Below are 17839 nucleotides of genomic sequence, written 5' to 3' on the forward strand. Positions count from 1 at the left end.
AAAGTTGATACTAACAAGGTCAGATAAAATATATGAAGTAAATAGACAATTGATAATCAACTCAAAATTCTGTACTAATCAATGGATCAATGATACCAAAATTTGAATGTTACTGTATTGCTTGATTACAATGCCAATAAGTAAGGGTCTGTTTGAAGTTGTGATACAAGATTGAAAAATAAAGTGCCAATAATTTAGATAAGGAATAGAAGAAGTTGATGGTAAACCTACGAATAATAGGAGATAGGATCACCATAGTGTTGTAGTTCACTTTTAACGTGACTAGTATTTATGTACCACAATCAGGGTGAGAGGAAGACCATAAGATAAATTGATAAATTTTTTGGAGACTTTGAAAGGTATGGACAAGGGAAAACATTAAAGATTTTCTTAGGAGGAAGTCCTAATGGATATGCATGTGGGGATAGTGGAGGATCTTGAGGTTTTGATGGGGTTATAAAAGACAAAAGACTTAGGTCAAATAAAATATATTAAACATAGAAATAGAAAGTGTCTTCATAAAGGGAAAAATGTTAAAGAAAGATAGAAAGAACTACTTACACCAACTTTATTAAACCTTTCTTTTACTTAAAAAAAAAGCACTTGTGTTTTGCATTACTTGGAAATTGGGGTCCATAATTTTGATGTGGTGAAAGATGTAGATAGAAGGCTTTTAGGGTGAGGAGAGATGTGAAGATTAATTACATCTTAATTTTATGTTCTTGAATTGGTGTCGTTCTAGATGTGGTGTACTTGATTGTAATGTTGTCGGTTTATCTTTTTTGTTTGATTGTAACGTTGCGTTCACTCTACAATCATTCATGGACCTTATAATTGTAAGTTGCTGTTCCTACCTTTATATTTCACATATGAAAATGATGAATGAAGCATCTTTTATAGTATCTCCAAGATAATAAAGTACGGAGATCACCGTCATATTTCTATACGAAAGAATCTAGTGTAATCATATAATGAATAATTTTAGTACATGATAAACTTGTCCTATTTCAGGTAAAGGGACGATATTTCCACTTCTCATATTTGCCTAATTAGGTCTTACATTCACAAAATTTGAAAAAAAAACTTGACCAAATCTAGAACTTTAAAACCCAATGTGCACTGCCCTTTGTGCTCCCCTTATAATCTTACATTGTCAACCAAATGTAGAACTTGGAAAGATAATCGCCCTTTGGTATCCATTGGCATCATTAATGGCAAAAGTGGTGGCCATTTCATGGACTTTGAGGCAGAAAGGGAAGACAAAATGGGTCATTGTCACGTTCCTAGTTTCCTCCAAGTGAGCAATCTTTCCTCTGTTTTGTTGTTCATGATGGTGATAAGGTGGGTAACAACTGAGAGGGTAGTGGCAAGGTGGTATGGAGTACTAGGAGTAGTGAAGTTATGAAAACTAAATTTCTTGTGAACTTATTTTCCCCAAAGAAGCAATGATGGAATAGCATCTCTCCTTGGTTATCTGCAGATTCCATTATGAAAAAGTGCAGCTACAATTTCTTGTACCAATTTCTCCTGACACATGACTTCTATCGCTTAATTTATTTTTAACCTCAATGCATAGCTGAAGTTGAGAGCTTAATTGCAAACGAGTCTTAAACATAATGATATATAAACAGCATTTTATTAAATGTATTTACAACATAGTTTGCATTCTGCATGACTATAATGCCGAGGCCAGAAATAAATTTAACATGTTGCATGTCAAAGACAAACATCTATCTTTTGAATATGATATTATTCTATAACACATGAAGATAATGTAAAACTATAAATTGTAGAATTTTTGTTCTTTGCAGTCTCCTAGTACAAGACATCAGTTCCATTTTCAGAGTTATCTGTACTGATAATGTTGCTGCATTTTCCTCATTGCCAACACATGTAACTAATGTAAGCCTTCATAAATGAAACATAGTATTCTAAAGAATAGAATGGTGATCTCTTCCAATCCATGCCTCAAGTAGTTACTGTTCTTTCCTTAGTGAGGAAAATAATAAAGCACATAATTTACTCTCTTCTTTCCAGAAAGTTCCAGAAGATGGAACAAAATACAATTTGCAACTTGGAATAAAAGAAATGAAAGAATATCATTTAAGTCAGTTCCATTGATGCATATTATTACACTGGATTTACAGAGTCTGGATCTTGTGCCCAATTGGCATGAGTTCATTCAAGAATAGCTTAAAGAGGTGATGTTTAGATATCATTTATCTGCTATAATGCCAAGTTGCCAATCAATTAAAGCTGCAGCCTATTGTTCAAGTTAAAATATAGTGGACCTCATTGAACTATGCATTAATCAGGTTCAGTCAGCAAACAGAAGAAAAGAGAAACCTTAAAACCAAATTCAGTGTGCAAAAAGTTTGCTACACCCCATTTTGGAGTGTAAGATGGAATAGATAAGAGAGAGATAAGAGATGAGATAAAAAGTGGTAGATGTGAATGATGCTATGGTGTGAAAAGAGAAGAAAGATGGAAAGTAAAATGAAGGGTAGATGATGAGGTACAAGAAAATAGTGTAGAAAACTTTTACGGGTGTAGTACATACTAATAAATCACAATAAATCCATTGGTAATTTGGTATATTACCATTCAAGATTATAATTCTGGTCGTCCATACTAAAAGGACAAAAATTACGCTTGATAGAGAGTGAAGCCTACCATTTCACTGAAGATTTGTCTGTATATGATCAGAAATATATAAGCCCTTCTCAACATCTTTCTATTATATCTTAGCATACTTCTAGTCACATGCATGGAAATCTACTGCTGGCCTCAGCAATGATGAACCCTTGTTGGCTCCTTTAAAATTTGTTTACGAGTTGGTTTTTGGAGGAAAAAGAAGGAAAAAGGAAGACTTGATTGAGAGCCATTTCACAAGTGTGTTTCATGACTCTGAAACATTTCCTTTCCCTTCATTACCCTCCAAAAACTAACCCGCAAACCGACCCTAACCGCTATTGTTTTCCACTCCTTGTGGTCTTGAATCTTGGTAATTTGATCTCACATTCTGGATTAAATAATAGATCAGTGCCAGAAAATAGAAAAAAAGCAATACACTAATTTCAAATGGAAACTGCAAAGGCATAGTTTTTCTAAGCAAACTAAACCAGTGGTGTAAAAACCGGTTCATGCTGGCCGGTTCAACCGGTGAACCGGTCCCCATACCGGTAGGTACAATAATTATATCGGTCATGCAATCATACCGGTCATACTGGCCAGTTTTCAATTGAACCGTACCGGTCATACCGACCGGTTTTTATTTAAAATTAATTTTTTAATGAAAATAAAAAAGATATTGATTTTTTATTGATTTTTCAACATTAATGTTAATATATTATATATGCATATATAATTTGGCCGATATGCGGTTTAATTAGTAAACCACCGGTTGAATCAGTACCCTAACTGGTTTGATGACCAGTAGGGTATTAATAACACTGAACTAAACTAAAAAAGCATACAACAATGAAAATAAGTGATTGGAAACAGTAGAGAAGTAACGAAGTACCTCTAGTAATGTGATGTAATAGAAATCCTCCATATGCTGCATAAGAGCACTCCCATCTCTGATTGAGCGAAATATATTTATTTCAGTTTGCAATAACTTCTCAACCAGCTCTTTCTCACCCTTCATCTGGATAGATCATAATTGGGAACAATGAACATAAAAGAAAAATCAACTCTTAAAACCCAAAAGGAAGAATTAGTCAACATGGATATGAAAGATAGAGAACCTCAATAAATTAAGAAGAATACTTCAATAATAAAGAATGCCCCTAAACTAAGTATAACAAAGGTAGAGTTAGGATTTATAGCATGAGAGTGCAAAATACTACACCAGTTTGAGAGGACCGGATCACTAAATTACATACAATAGATTAAAGGATCAAAACATTTAAAACCTTCCCCTCTATCCATGTCTATTAATCATTTAACTGTCACAGAAACTATAAAGTTTGAGGAGGAAGAAAGAACGATCCTGCCATCATATCTGACAGGTCTTTCTGACTTTCTAAATTTGATTCATATTAAAAAGATTGTTTAGTCTCCTTTTGCAAGACCAGAGAAAAGCCGAATGTATATAATATCTTTATTAGAGGAATTGACAAAATTTGGAGACAACAGAAATAGTGCATGTTTGGATGTGCATTGCAAACATGAGTTCACCCAAATGTTCACATTTGTGCTGATGCAGCTGTTAGTAGCTTGTCAGTTGCAAACACACGTCTGGCCATTTCCAACACAGTGTGAGTGATGCTGATTAGTGTATTATTGTGAAGGATAAGGATTAATTGACACAATAAAACATTACACTACCATAACTAATATTGCCAAAGTATCGGCACAGTCAGAATACACAAATACAAGCCAATATAGTTCTAGTAAAGTTAGGGATTAGGAATTAATTTCTAACCTCTGTTGAATTTATCCTGTCTAAATGCTGCAATAATGTTATTGAAAAATCTTTAGGAAGTATAAATTCTCACATGACCTTAGTACGGATAGTAAATAAGGCAACATCCTATACTACACACAACCACAGTATATGCATGCCTCCATATCCTAGTTGAGCCCTCAGTATCTCTTTGTGATATAACATGATATATGCTTGTGAACATGAAATGCACGTAAAGAAGTAAAATTGTGGATACGAACAGAATAAAGTTTAAGCAGAAAGTTAGATGGAAGAAGCATACAAATTCACTAACTAAAACATCTGGTGTGGATTCCCCGAAAACATCACTTTCATAACCATCTTCTAAAGTATCTTGGTTTTCCTGTATAACATGTGTTTGATATATTAGCAAAAATGAAGAATCAAAGTTGTCCAATCTATTCAAGTTTGAAGAAGTTTTTGATGATATAAGCATGTAAATCTATTTATTTATTATTATTTTTTGTCCATGGGGGGAGGCTGGGAGAAGGTAATGGGAAAGTGTCAGTGTGCTTTCAGATATTTGAACCAGGGTGCTCACAATTCATGTCTATCAACTTTGCTGACTTCTTGGGCCATGCATGTAAATTTACATGATATATCTATAAGCCAGTATGCCACTTAAGAATAAAAGGTAGTTGATAACACCGGCACAGAATTTACAGAAAAAGAAGAAGAAATTTCACAATCGATTCGGAATCAATTCGATTCCGAATACTAATACCTCATTTATTGCTTTGAAGAATGGAGAAGATTACAAGATGAACCCTAATTGATTCCCCGAATCAATTACTCGTTACAAGATTAACTCCCTGAATTAACCCCTCTCCTCTACTCAATTCTCAAAAGATACTAACACTAACCCCCCTAACATCTATTTATAGCTTCTGCCCTAAGCTATCCTTTCTCCTCGGCAGTTATTCAAACTGCTATGGCAGTTAATTCTGCCACATCATACTGCCACGTGGTCTTCTTCGGTACACCTGCATGATGGGTGGTCTCCCCCTCATCCTATCAATACCCCCTTCCAAAAGACTCAACTTGTCCTCAAGGGCAAATTGAGGAAAAGCTTCTTGCATTTGAGCCGCCGACTCCCAGGAATTTTCATATTCCGGTAACCCTTCCCACTGTACCAACACCTCAACATCTCCATTCTGATCAACACAGTGTTGTAGGAGTGTAGCCGGTTGCACCTTCAATTCCCACTCTTCTGATAACATCAACGGAAGAGGTTGAGACTGTTGACCCGGTTTCAGAGCTTTCTTCAACAAGGAAACATGAAACACGGGGTGAACCCGCGTATGCTCTGGTAATGCCAATCGGTAAGCTAAAGGGCCAATGCGCTCTAAGATACGATAAGGCCCATAGAATTTAGCTGCGAGTTTGGCCGATGGTCGAGAAACTAGAGTCCTCAACCTGTACGGTTGCAGTTTCAGGAATACCCAATCTCCAACCTCAAACTCTACTTCTCGTCGATGTTTATCGGCCTGAGCCTTCATCAAATCTTGGGCCCGCAACAAATTCTGCCTCAACTCTTGGATAACCTCATCTCGGGCAACTAAGAGCTGATTTACTCCCTCAACTTTCGACGTAAAAGTACACCCCTTAATCAAGGTGGGAGGATCTCTCCCATACAAGGCTTTGAAAGGAGTCATACCAGCAGAAACGTTATAAGTAGTGTTAAACCAAAATTCTGCCCATGAAAGCCATTCCACCCACTTCCTCGGCTTGGGCCCTGCAAAGCATCGAAGATATGTTTCCAACCCGCGGTTCACGACCTCGGTTTGCCCATCCGTTTGAGGATGGTAAGCCGTACTGAACTTCAATCGAGTACCTGCCAATCGGAACAACTCCTGCCAGAACTGACTCAAAAAGATCTGATCCCTGTCGGAAACTATCGAGGTCGGATACCCATGTAGCTTCACCACCTCTCTAACAAACAAGGAAGCTACATCCTTGGTCGAATAGGGATGGCCAAGAGGATAAAAATGGGCGTATTTCGTGAGCCGATCCACCACTACAAAGATGGTATCCTTACCATTAGACCGCGGCAATCCGGATATGAAATCCATCGAGATGTCCTGCCATACCTGAGTGGGAATGGGTAGTGGTTGCAAGACCCCCCCAGGTGCCAAAGTGGAGTATTTTTGGCGTTAACAAACATCGCACGCCTCTACATACTGCTTCACATAACTCCGCATGCCGTCCCAATAGAAAAAACTCGAAACCCGCTTGTAAGTGCGGAAGAATCCGGAATGACCGCCGGCCACACTGTCGTGGCACTCAGCTAAGATCAGAGGTAACTGGAACCCCGGATGAGACTCAGGATTTTCTGCCAAATCCTGGACCACCTTCCTCCACTTTGGTTCCTGCTGAACCTCTTGGAACCACCCTTCAGCATCTCCAACATTAATCACTGAGAGTGCCGAATAGTAGGCCTTCCGGGATAAGGCATCGGCCACTGTATTTTCCCTTCCAGGCTTGAACTAAATCTCAAAATCTAGACCTATGAGCTTTACCGCCCATTTAAACTGCTCCTCACTGAACAGCCTCTGCTCTGTAAGGAATTTCAAACTCCGTTGGTCTGTCCTGATAATAAAGTGGCGACCCAACAAGTAGTGCTTCCACTTCTGCACGGCCTGTACCAACGCCATCAACTCTTGTTCATAAACCGATTTCTGCTGGGATCTCGCTGATAACCCCTTACTCCAAAAGGCTAGAGGGCGACCTTCTTGCATCAGCGCGGCCCCAATTCCCTTACTGGAAGCATCGGTTTCCAACATAAAGGTCTTCGAGAAATCAGGCATGGCCAACCTAGGCAAACTGACCATGGCCTCCTTGAGGGTCTGAAAAGCCTGTGTGGTTTCGTCGGTCCACACAAAGTTATCCTTCTTCAACAATTCGGTGAGAGGCTTGGCAATTCGCCCATACCCTTGCACAAACCTACGGTAATAACCTGTGAGGCCCAGAAATCCCCTTAAACTCTTCACATCACAGGGTATAGGCCACGAACTCATAGTGGCCACCTTAGACTCATCCGCGGCCACTCCAGAACGAGAGATAATATGTCCCAGATACTCTAAACTGGGTTTAGCAAAACTGCATTTCTTTCGGTTGACTTTCAACGCATGGTCCTACAAGGCGGTCAACACCTCCCTCAACTGCCTTTCGTGAGATTCCTCATCAGGGCTGTAAACCAGAATATCGTCGAAGAAAACCAAAGCAAATCTCCGCAAGTATGGCCGTAATACCTCGTTCATGAGGGCCTGGAAGGTCGAAGGTGCATTCGTGAGACCGAATGGCATCACAACAAACTCGTAATGACCTTCATGGGTTCGAAAAGCAGTCTTCTCCACATCCTCATTGCACATCTGAATCATATGATACCCGGATTTCAGATCTAATTTGGTGAAAATTGTGGGCCCTCCAATCTCATCCAATAACTCCTCAATAATCGGGATAGGGAATTGATTTGGAATGTGAGAATTTATTGGGAATGGTCACCTTGTTGAGGGCCCGATAATCGACACAGAACCTCCAACCCCCGTCCTTCTTTTTCACCAAAATGACAGGACTGGAATAAGGACTGATGTTATGTTGAATCACCCCTGACGCCAACATCTCCCTAACCAAGCCTTCGATTTCGGTTTTCTGGTAGTGAGGATATTTGTAAGGTCTAATGTTGGGGATAGCTGCCCCCTCAACCAGATGTATGGCATGATCCTGCCTTCGTACCGGTGGTAAACCTGTAGGATCGGTGAATAACTCTTCAAAATCCTCGAGCGCTTGCAATATACGGATCGGCGTGCTCTCAGTCCCACCTTCTCTCGGATCTGATGATTCACAACGCATGATCAACCCTTCCCCCTCTGCTCGAATGACCTGCAACAAAGCACCATATGAGACCTCGGTTTTGGCAAAGGCGGGATCTCCGGTAATACGGATCGAGTTCTGGCCTTGCTTGATCGTGAGTTCCAGTTTACCAAAATCAGCTTGGACCTCACCCAATCCCGATAGCCACTCTAAACCCAACACAAGATCAACCCCTTTGAGACTGAAGAGGTAAAAGTCTTGGGTCACTTCCAGATTCTGTATCTGGAAAGATAAGTGCGCGCACTTCCCCCTACATTTCACCTTACGCCCATCTCCTACCTCCACCATATAAGAGGGAGTATTCTGAACCAATAATCTCAACTCCTGCACCACCTATCATGAGCTATGAAGTTATGAGAAGCCCCGCAGTCAATGGGGACAACCACTTTTCTCCCCTTTAGCACCCCTTCTACCTTCCACGAACGGGTCGTAGTGAATCCCGACATAGAGCACAACGACAACCTCAGATCATGTACCTCTGATACGTCTATACTATCTTCCCCTATACCGTCCTCATCGTCCTCCTCTTCCTCCAAAATAAGCATTCTGAATTGCCTATTTTTGCACCGATGATCTCTAGTAAAAGGTTCATCACAACGAAAACATAGTCCTTTTTCACGTCTTCCCTCACCTCAGCACTGGTCAAATGCTTGAACTCTCCCCCTCTTGGCCGAACTTCACTGATAGGTCTCGGTGCAGAGTGCTCAACCGTGTTATTTCCCCCGAAACTGTTCTACTTCCCTTCTCCCATCAGTTTCGATTCCACCGTTACTGTTCTGGAATAGGGGTTTGCCCTCTGGTTCCCTCCGGTCCGGCCAGCATATCCAAACGAGCTTCTCTTACTCAAGATGGCATTCTTCTGCTCAATCAATAGCACCTTCTGGATCACGTCGGATAAGGATTGTAACTCATACAATTTCACTTCAGCACGTAGCTCTTCCTTCAACCCATTCAGAAATATTCCCCTAGTGAATTCTGGATCGATGCTCCTCAATGCCCCAACATACTTCTCAAAATCCTCCACAAATTCTTCCACGGACCCGGTTTGTTTGAGGGCTAGTAACTGCTCAAACGAATTCTGAATCATCGAAGGCTGGAACCTTCGAACCACCGCAATCTTGAATCCTTCCAATTCGGCCCTGGGTTGCACTTTTCCCACCAATGGTACCAACTCAGTGCCTTCCCCTCGAGTGCCATCACTGTGGCCTGCATCTTCTCCCCCTCGGTAAGTTCCTTCAGCTGGAAATACCTCTCCAATCGGTGAGTCCATCCATATGCATCTTCGCCGGAAAAAATTGGAATTTCCAATTTCCTCAACGTTTCCCGCTTAAAATGGTTATCCTCCCTTATAAAATCACCTCCACCTTGAATTCCTCCTCTAAATTCATTTTTGCTGCCTAGAACACCACCACGGGTCTCTCTCCCACCGTGACTGCCCTCCTTGAAACTATTTCTGCCCATTCTGTCTCGGGTACCCCCCCGCAACTCATCCCCTTCGTGTATCTCAGGTCGGAACTCGAATTCATCGCGTGCACCCCCTCGAAACTCATTTCTGATCTGTTCCCTGGTACGGATGTCGTTTCCGGCAGGTTTTCGGCGACGAATTTCGTTTCTGTTCACGAATTCCTCTCGTGTACCTCCGCGGAAGTCATCTCCGAGCTTTTCCCCTGTTCGTTTGTCATTTTCAGCATCAACTCCCCGTCGGAATTCATTTCCATCTACCTCATCTTCCCTGAATTCCTCTTCACGGGGAGCTTCTCTCCTCCGACGAACTCCATTGCCACGGGAGTCGTCCCTACCACCGTAAACGTCTCCACGTGAATCTTCCCTTTTGTGATACTCTCTTCCGCGACGAACACCATTGCTGTAAGGTTCCTCCCTGTTTCGTGCCTCACGTGTTAACTGTTCTCTGCCTTTTCTCTCGCCGCTATCGCGGCGGATTCCTCCATTCACCGAACTCGCGGCGTCGCCACCGTGTTCGGCTTCTGCGCTGAATACATATCGGTCCATTTTCGCGGTCATTTCCGCCATTTGTTCCTCATGTTTCTTCACCAACGATTCTGCCAATTCCAATCTCATTCTCATATCTTCTCTTTCTTGTTCCCAATCCTCTCCGGAACGCGACATACTTCGAGTCTTCATGAATTTTCGGCGTAACCGCAGCGGTTTTCAGGGCACCGGAATCGGTGCTCTGATACCAGTGATAACACCGGCACAGAATTTACAGAAAAAGAAGAAGAAATTTCACAATCGATTCGGAATCAATTCGATTCCGAATACTAATACCTCGTTTATTGCTTTGAAGAATGGAGAAGATTACAAGATGAACCCTAATTGATTCCCCGAATCAATTACTCGTTACAAGATTAACTCCCTGAATTAACCCCTCTCCTCTACTCAATTCTCAAAAGATACCAACACTAACCCTCCTAACATCTATTTATAGCTTCTGCCCCAAGCTATCCCTTCTCCTACGGCAGTTATTCTGCAGTTATTCAAACTGGTATGGCAGTTAATTCTGCCACATCATACTGCCACGTGGCCTCCTTCGGTGCACCTGCGTGATGGGTGGTCTCCCCCTCATCCTATCAGTAGTCCAGGGCACAAGGCTCCCACTTAGTGGGATCTGGGGAGGGTAGATGTACCTTACCCAGTTACCCCTGCAAGCGGAGAGGCTGTTTCCAGGATTTGAACTGAGATCACTAAGCAACATATCGTTGCTCCAAACTTACCCTCTAAAAAACTATTAATGAAAAATTGAAATCATTTGATAAAATCAAGTGAATTAAACCTGATCTACGAATCTTACCTAGATAACAAGGAAGCTGAATAGATTTTTAAGATTCCATTGGTCATATAACATATTACTATAAATGCATATCCAGCAACTACAATCAATTAACGTATTCCATGGGAGCTTTCACCAAGTAGCCTACCAATTTGGTAGCTTTGGAGGTAGTTTTAATCCCTCAGTCACCTTTATAGTTCTCGTGATAATTGCATTTTTTTGCCCTATTAGCATATAATGCTGATATGAGGATTTGTTATTACAAAAAGTGATGGAGGGGGAACAGGTTAGCCCTTAAGACTTGAGACACAATTGCACACAACTCTCACATTTAGACTTAATTAACCGCTTGAGTGGTTAGTGTTGTCCTAAACTTAAATGTATTAACTTAAATTACTTTTCTGTAATTTCCCTAAATGATACTACTGATTTTCATATTAATTAGGCTCAACAAAATTGCCCAAAAAACCTGAAAAGGTAGCGAGTGATAAGGCATAAACTATTTTCTTAACCACTCACTAGAGAATGTCTTAAAATCCCTGGAGCAAGATGCAGAGGCTGAGCCACATGACAATAGCCCATTAACCGCGGTATTGTAGGTACAATATCCCTATGATTCACAACTCGCCAGCTATCTTTGACTCTCTGCAAAAACAAGTGCTAAATTATTAATCATATTAAAAACGTGCAGAGAACTGAAGTACTAATTTTACTTAAATAAATATCTGAAAAGACAAAATAGCTCTAAGTGTAGTTTTCCATGATATTCTCCCAAAGTTAGTTGATTAGTTGCTTTGGGAGTCTTATTCCTACAATTGTTGGATTATTTAGTGTGAGAATGTATTTTTCACCATTTTAGCAGTTTAAAGTTATAACTCAACTTAGAAATTGAAAGAGGACTTTTCTTTGTCCAACTCAGCATCTGCTGAGACTGGTATGTGAAGTGTTTATGTTAAGAACATACTAAAATCTAAGGGCAAATCAAGAAGAGAGCTAGAAAAGTGGAGAGGGGCATCTCCCAAATAAAGTTAGCATTCTTTTAGTCACTCGGTCATCAAAAGTGACATCAATATCTTATTCGGTAATGGACAAGGGAGATTGAGATACAAAATTCATGCCAACTGTTTTGGAGGAAAGATTTGATGTCACTTTCAATCTCTATGATATTGCGGAACTAAAATGATGTCAAGGAGAACCAAATTGATGTCCCCTGCATCTTTAGATGAGTAAATTGAATGATTAGACAAATGGTTTACAAGGAACCATGCTTTCTCTAGAATACAACATATGTGAAAAATAAGCAGAATCAACAAGAATAGTTGTTTGCAATAATAAGCAACGGTTATTTAAAAGAAATAGCACATCCTCTAAAATATTTTCCTCCAACTCAATGAAATTAGAATATTTTTTATACAGACATATAGTTAAAGTAAAATTTCCAAAGGAGGAATGGATAATGCAAATGTATAACTTCAATTGTTGATTGGACTGCAAAAAACCTGGCTTTATCTCATCTGCCTCACTTGAATTCATAATCAAATTCTGCGCAAGTTAATAATAACTATACTGTCTGATCATTCTCATAAATTTTAATTGATGAGTCTGCACGCCATTTACAAGGGTCAAAGATTGACATGCTGGTCATGAAACTAAAGATGCTCAATCATTAAGATGGTGCCAATGGCAAAGGTAACTTGCTAAGATCTAATATGCGACCAGATGCTTTCACTTTACCTTATCTTTGCAGATATGCCATCATTTGTCTGGCCCTATTTTCGGTGCCAATGGTAGTTGTTGCAAAAAATAATAAATATGCACAGAATTTGAAGTCTTAATTTTAATTTTTATAAATAAAGAATTGCAGTATCAAAATTTCCTCGGCCATCCACTTCTATAGCTAGTCTAGAGAAGGAGGAAATTCAAACCTATATTTATTGCAAGGAAAAGAGAGTAACATCAATAAAATAATAAAAATATTTTCTGACCTCATTGTAAAGTTCTGCAAATCTTCTGTTGCCAACCCTAGGAGATCCAAAGTTATACATAGTGATAGAAATTGCTCCCCGCCTAATACGGAAAGAAAATCAGAGATTATATACAGTAGCCCATAAATTTCAAATTGGGGATACCCTCATAAATATCATAAAATTTCAAGTTGATGACTAAATCCAGAGAAAAGTTAGGAAACCAAAGGGGTAAAGATAGATCAACAATCAATGACAGAAAATATAACCTCAAGCTCAAAAGTTAGCAAGTTCCATACCATGTTTCTTGTAAGTTAAATATCAAGAAATGTGCATAGTTCATCAAACTTAAATGTAATGTTCTACAACATTACAATAGACAATATTAGTCTCTAAAGTGTAAAATGCTTAAACTGTGGACAAAATAGAAGGCTAGCAGTTATTCTCCTAAATAAACTAAATATATTACCAAATACTTGAGCATAAGACACTGTTGGAAATTGACATAAAGGGGTTATTAGAATAATTGATGATATTAGTTGATATTTGTAATCAGTTTTGCTAGTTTTCTGTTGAAGTTTTAGTTTATCTAAGCATTCTAGTTTGTTAGACTAGATGCTTCTAGAAGGATGGCAGTTACAATTATGTAAGTGCCACATGGCTTGTAATCACTTCTATAAATAGAAGTTTGCTAAGTGTAATCAAATAACAAAGAAAAACAGAATTCAATAAATTGAATCAGTTTCACAATTCCTTTCTCCTCTTCTTCTTCGATTTACTTTTCTTACATGGATGATATCAGAGCTTTTATGGCCAACGCCGCCACTGATCCTCCTCCTTCCATGGAATCTCCACCAAATTCTTCCACCGCTGCACCAGTTCAAGCCGCAGCTCCTCCGCTTTGTCTTCCAGTTCCTATTACAAAACTCACAGAAAAGAACTACCTCACATGGAGTCAGTTCATGATAGCTGTTCTTAAATCAAATCGCATTCTTAGGTTACTGAATCCAGAATTTCCACCGCAATTCCTCACTGACGGATCGCACTAATCATCACATAAATCCAGGGTTCTTGAGCTGGGAAGAACAGGATTAAATCGTGTTCTCCTAGATTCTCAACTCAATCTCAGAATCTCTGCAACCACGGGTTATAGGTTGTAATTCTACCTTTCAATTATGGCATGAATTACATTCCTTTTGTAATGCGCATACTAAAGCACGAAGTAGACAACTTAGGGCACAACTTCGTAGAATTTCTTAAGGATTCCGTACCATTTCTGAATATTTTTCTAAAATAAAAAATGCTTACTGATTCCTTAGCTTCAATTGGAACCCCATTTCATTAGAAGAACATGTTGATTGTGTATTAGATGGACTAAATGAGGAGTATCACACAGTTATCACAACTATTGAAAGTCAAGTTCATCCTCCTTCAATTAATGAACTAGAACAGTTTCTGCTTACATATGAGTCTAGACTGATAAAAAATAAACACAAAACGATTTCTGATGCACTTTCTGCAAATGTAGTTGCTGTTGAACCACCTTCACCAGTTTCTGTTACACACAGTGTACCACTTCCACCTTCTCATCCATCTTATCATCCAAGCTTCCCTTCAGCACACCATATGAATGGTTATTCTGGACAAATTCATAATGGTTCTCGTGGTGGAGGACGTTTTCATAAACGTGAAAATCGTGGCGGTAGATCCTCAAGCAGAATCTCAAATTACTTCTGTGATTACTGTAACAAATATGGTCATGATGTGGCTTGGTGCTACTATGCACCATATGACGCTGCCTATACCATGCCTCACTCATATAATCATAACTATGTTGATGGCTATTCACATCCTTACAATTCTCACATGAACTATACAGCTTCTCCCACAATTGGTTATGATCTGCCTTCTCCTCACACTAGACCAAGAGCTCCTTTTCCTTCCTACATTCACTCAAGGCTTGTTCAGCATCAGCATGCACCTAGAAGAACTACTAGACCTGACTCATCTTATGCTCATCCATCTCCCTATGCTATGAATATCACACATACTGATCAAGATTCCAGCAAGCCATCCTTATGGTATCCTGACTCAGGTGCAACAAATCACCTCACTCTAGATCCGTCTATTCTAGCATAACCAACTGAATAATTTACCTCATATCACATTTATATGGGTAATGGTAACAAAGGTACTATTACAAGTTGTGGACATGCATATTTTCAGTCTCCCGTTAATTCTATAGTGTTTATGTCATTACATAACTTGCTTCTCGTGCCTACAAATACAAAAAATCTCATGAGTGTATCTCAGTTTGCTAGGGATAATCAATGTTTTTTTGAATTTCATCCTAACCATTGTTTTGTCAAATCTCAGGCTACTAAACAGGTACTCCTTCAGGGTTCTCTCACTGCAGAGGGGCTCTATGCTTTCTCAAATCTTATGTCACCCACTTCTTTACACTGTAATGCCAATCCAAGGCTGTCTTTGTATGCCAATATCATTGTTTCTTCTAGTTCTAAGAATTTGACGTCATATTTACTTTGGCACTATAGATTAAGACATGCCCATGAGGCTGTTGTAAAAAGTGTCCTTCAACAATGTAATATTTCACATTGTAATAAAACTAGTCTTGATTTCTGTTCATCATGTTGTTGTGCCAAGGCTCATAGACTTCACTCTCCTACATCAACTTACATTTATATTAAAGCTTTTGATCTACTATACTTAGACCTATGGGGACCTGCACCTATCCACTCAGAAACAGGTTTTAAATATTATTTGTCAATTGTTGATGCTCACACCAAACACACTTGGATCTATATTTTAAAGAAAAAGTCAAATACATTACATTTGTTTAAACATTTTCTAAACCTAGTTCAAAATCAATTTCACCAAAATATCAAGGCCATTCAAAGTGATTGGAGGGGAGAGCTTAGACCATTTACAGAAATTCTCAATACCTTTGGTATTGAGAAAACATAGGCACATAGTTAAAATTGGCCTAGCCTTACTGTCTCATGCTTCTCTACCTTTGACCTACTGGGAGTATGCATTCACCACTGCAGTTTATCCCATTAACAGGTTACCATCACTCACACTCAATCAGTCTTCTCCTCACTTATTTTTATATGGAGTTCCACCAGATTATACCTATCTAAAAGTGTTTGGATGTGCTTGCTTCCCTCTATTAAGACCTTACAGAAATCACAAATTAGAATTCAGGTCTGCAAAATGCATATTCCTTGGTTACTCAACCCAACACAAAGGATATAAATGTATAGCACAAGATGGCAAACTCTATATCTCTAAAGATGTGATATTCAATGAGCACACTTTTCCTTATGCACTAGTTGTTCCCTCTCCACCTTGTCCTGAGTCATCTCCAACTACAATCACTCATCACTCTCCACAAAATACCTTCCACCTTAATGACATTGCTACTACTACAACCTCACCTTCTTCCTCTGTTCCTGCACCATCTCCTGGGCCCCCTACTATCTCCTGGGCCCCCTACTGAACGTTCGCCAATACTTAACACTCAAAGATTATCCTCCTCATCCTCAAACCTACACTTACAACCATCACCATCCACTACAACATAGTCTTCCCCTGTCCAACTACCTATTGTTGTTTCTACATCTACTCACCCAATGCAAACTCGTTCCAAATCTAGTATTGACAAGTCATTCATTCCCAGAGTTCCTAGAGCATTTTTAGCACAAACTGAACCAACTTCTGTTAAGGCAGCACTAAGGGATCCTCTCTGGTTACAAGCTATAAAAGGGAGTATAATGCACTCATTCAATTGGGAACTTGGACTGTTGTTAATCTACCCCAGATAAACAAGCAATTGGGTGTAAATGGGTCTTTAGAATCAAGAAAAATTCTGATGGAACAATTAATAGATACAAGGCAAGGCTTGTAGCAAAGGGTTTTCATCAAAAACAAGGGATTGACTATAATGAAACTTTTTCTCCAGTTGTGAAACCTATTACTATTAGAATTCTTCTCACTTTGGTAGTAACATTCAAATGGCCTTTAGAACAGTTGGACATTAATAATGCTTTTCTCAATGGATTGCTTAATGAAGAAGTTTATATGCTGCAACCAGCTGGATTCATCAATGGTGACAAAACCAAGGTTTGCAGACTTCACAAAGCTCTTTATGGTCTCAAGTAGGCTCCTAAGCAATGGTTTGAAAGACTTAAGGGTACTCTACTTCAAATGGACTTCGAAATCAGTAAGTGTGATAATTCTCTATTTATTCACACATCAACTACCTACAATCTCTACGTTCTAGTATATGTGGATGACATAATTGTCATTGGATCATCTATTCCTCACATAAATCAGATTATTGCTAAACTCAGCACTAACTTTGCTCTAAAGAGGCTAGGCTCCTTGGATTATTTTCTAGGAATTGAAGTCAAACACATGTTCAATGGCTCTCTTTTTCTCTCACAAACTAAGTATATCAGAGATCTACTTAAGAAAGTCAACATGGATTTATCCAAACCATCTGCTACTCCTATGTCTGCCTCCTGCAAATTAACCAAGACAGACTCCTCTGGTTTTGAAAATCCCACACTATACAGATCCATAGTTGGTGTTCTTCAGTATACAACAATCACAAGACTTGATCTTGCCTTTAGTGTCAACAAAGTTTGCCAATTCATGTCCAATCCTCTGAATGGTCATTGGACTGCTGTTAAGAGAATACTGAGATACTTACAAGGGTCTCTCACTTTGGGCATCCAACTC

The 17839-nt window shown here is 39.3% G+C and overlaps 1 protein-coding gene across 2 annotated transcripts in view; it reads right to left on the reverse strand.

Annotated features, from left to right (window-relative positions):
- LOC109352451 overlaps positions 2925-17839 on the reverse strand; it is a 32914-nt gene continuing 17999 nt past the window's right edge. Inside the window, exons 14-18 of one of the 2 annotated variants that reach the window (XM_019594442.1) lie at positions 13097-13178; positions 11630-11756; positions 4713-4798; positions 3524-3649; positions 2925-3022 (exon numbers count right to left, since the gene is read on the reverse strand). In XM_019594442.1, coding sequence (XP_019449987.1) covers positions 2963-3022; positions 3524-3649; positions 4713-4798; positions 11630-11756; positions 13097-13178 — 481 coding nt within the window. In that variant the 3' untranslated portion in view covers positions 2925-2962. The remainder of the gene's footprint in view (positions 3023-3523; positions 3650-4712; positions 4799-11629; positions 11757-13096; positions 13179-17839) is intronic. The other variant, XM_019594443.1, reaches the window with a different exon arrangement.

The sequence above is a fragment of the Lupinus angustifolius genome, chromosome LG07, assembly GCF_001865875.1.
Source record: "Lupinus angustifolius cultivar Tanjil chromosome LG07, LupAngTanjil_v1.0, whole genome shotgun sequence".
Taxonomy (NCBI): domain Eukaryota; kingdom Viridiplantae; phylum Streptophyta; class Magnoliopsida; order Fabales; family Fabaceae; genus Lupinus; species Lupinus angustifolius.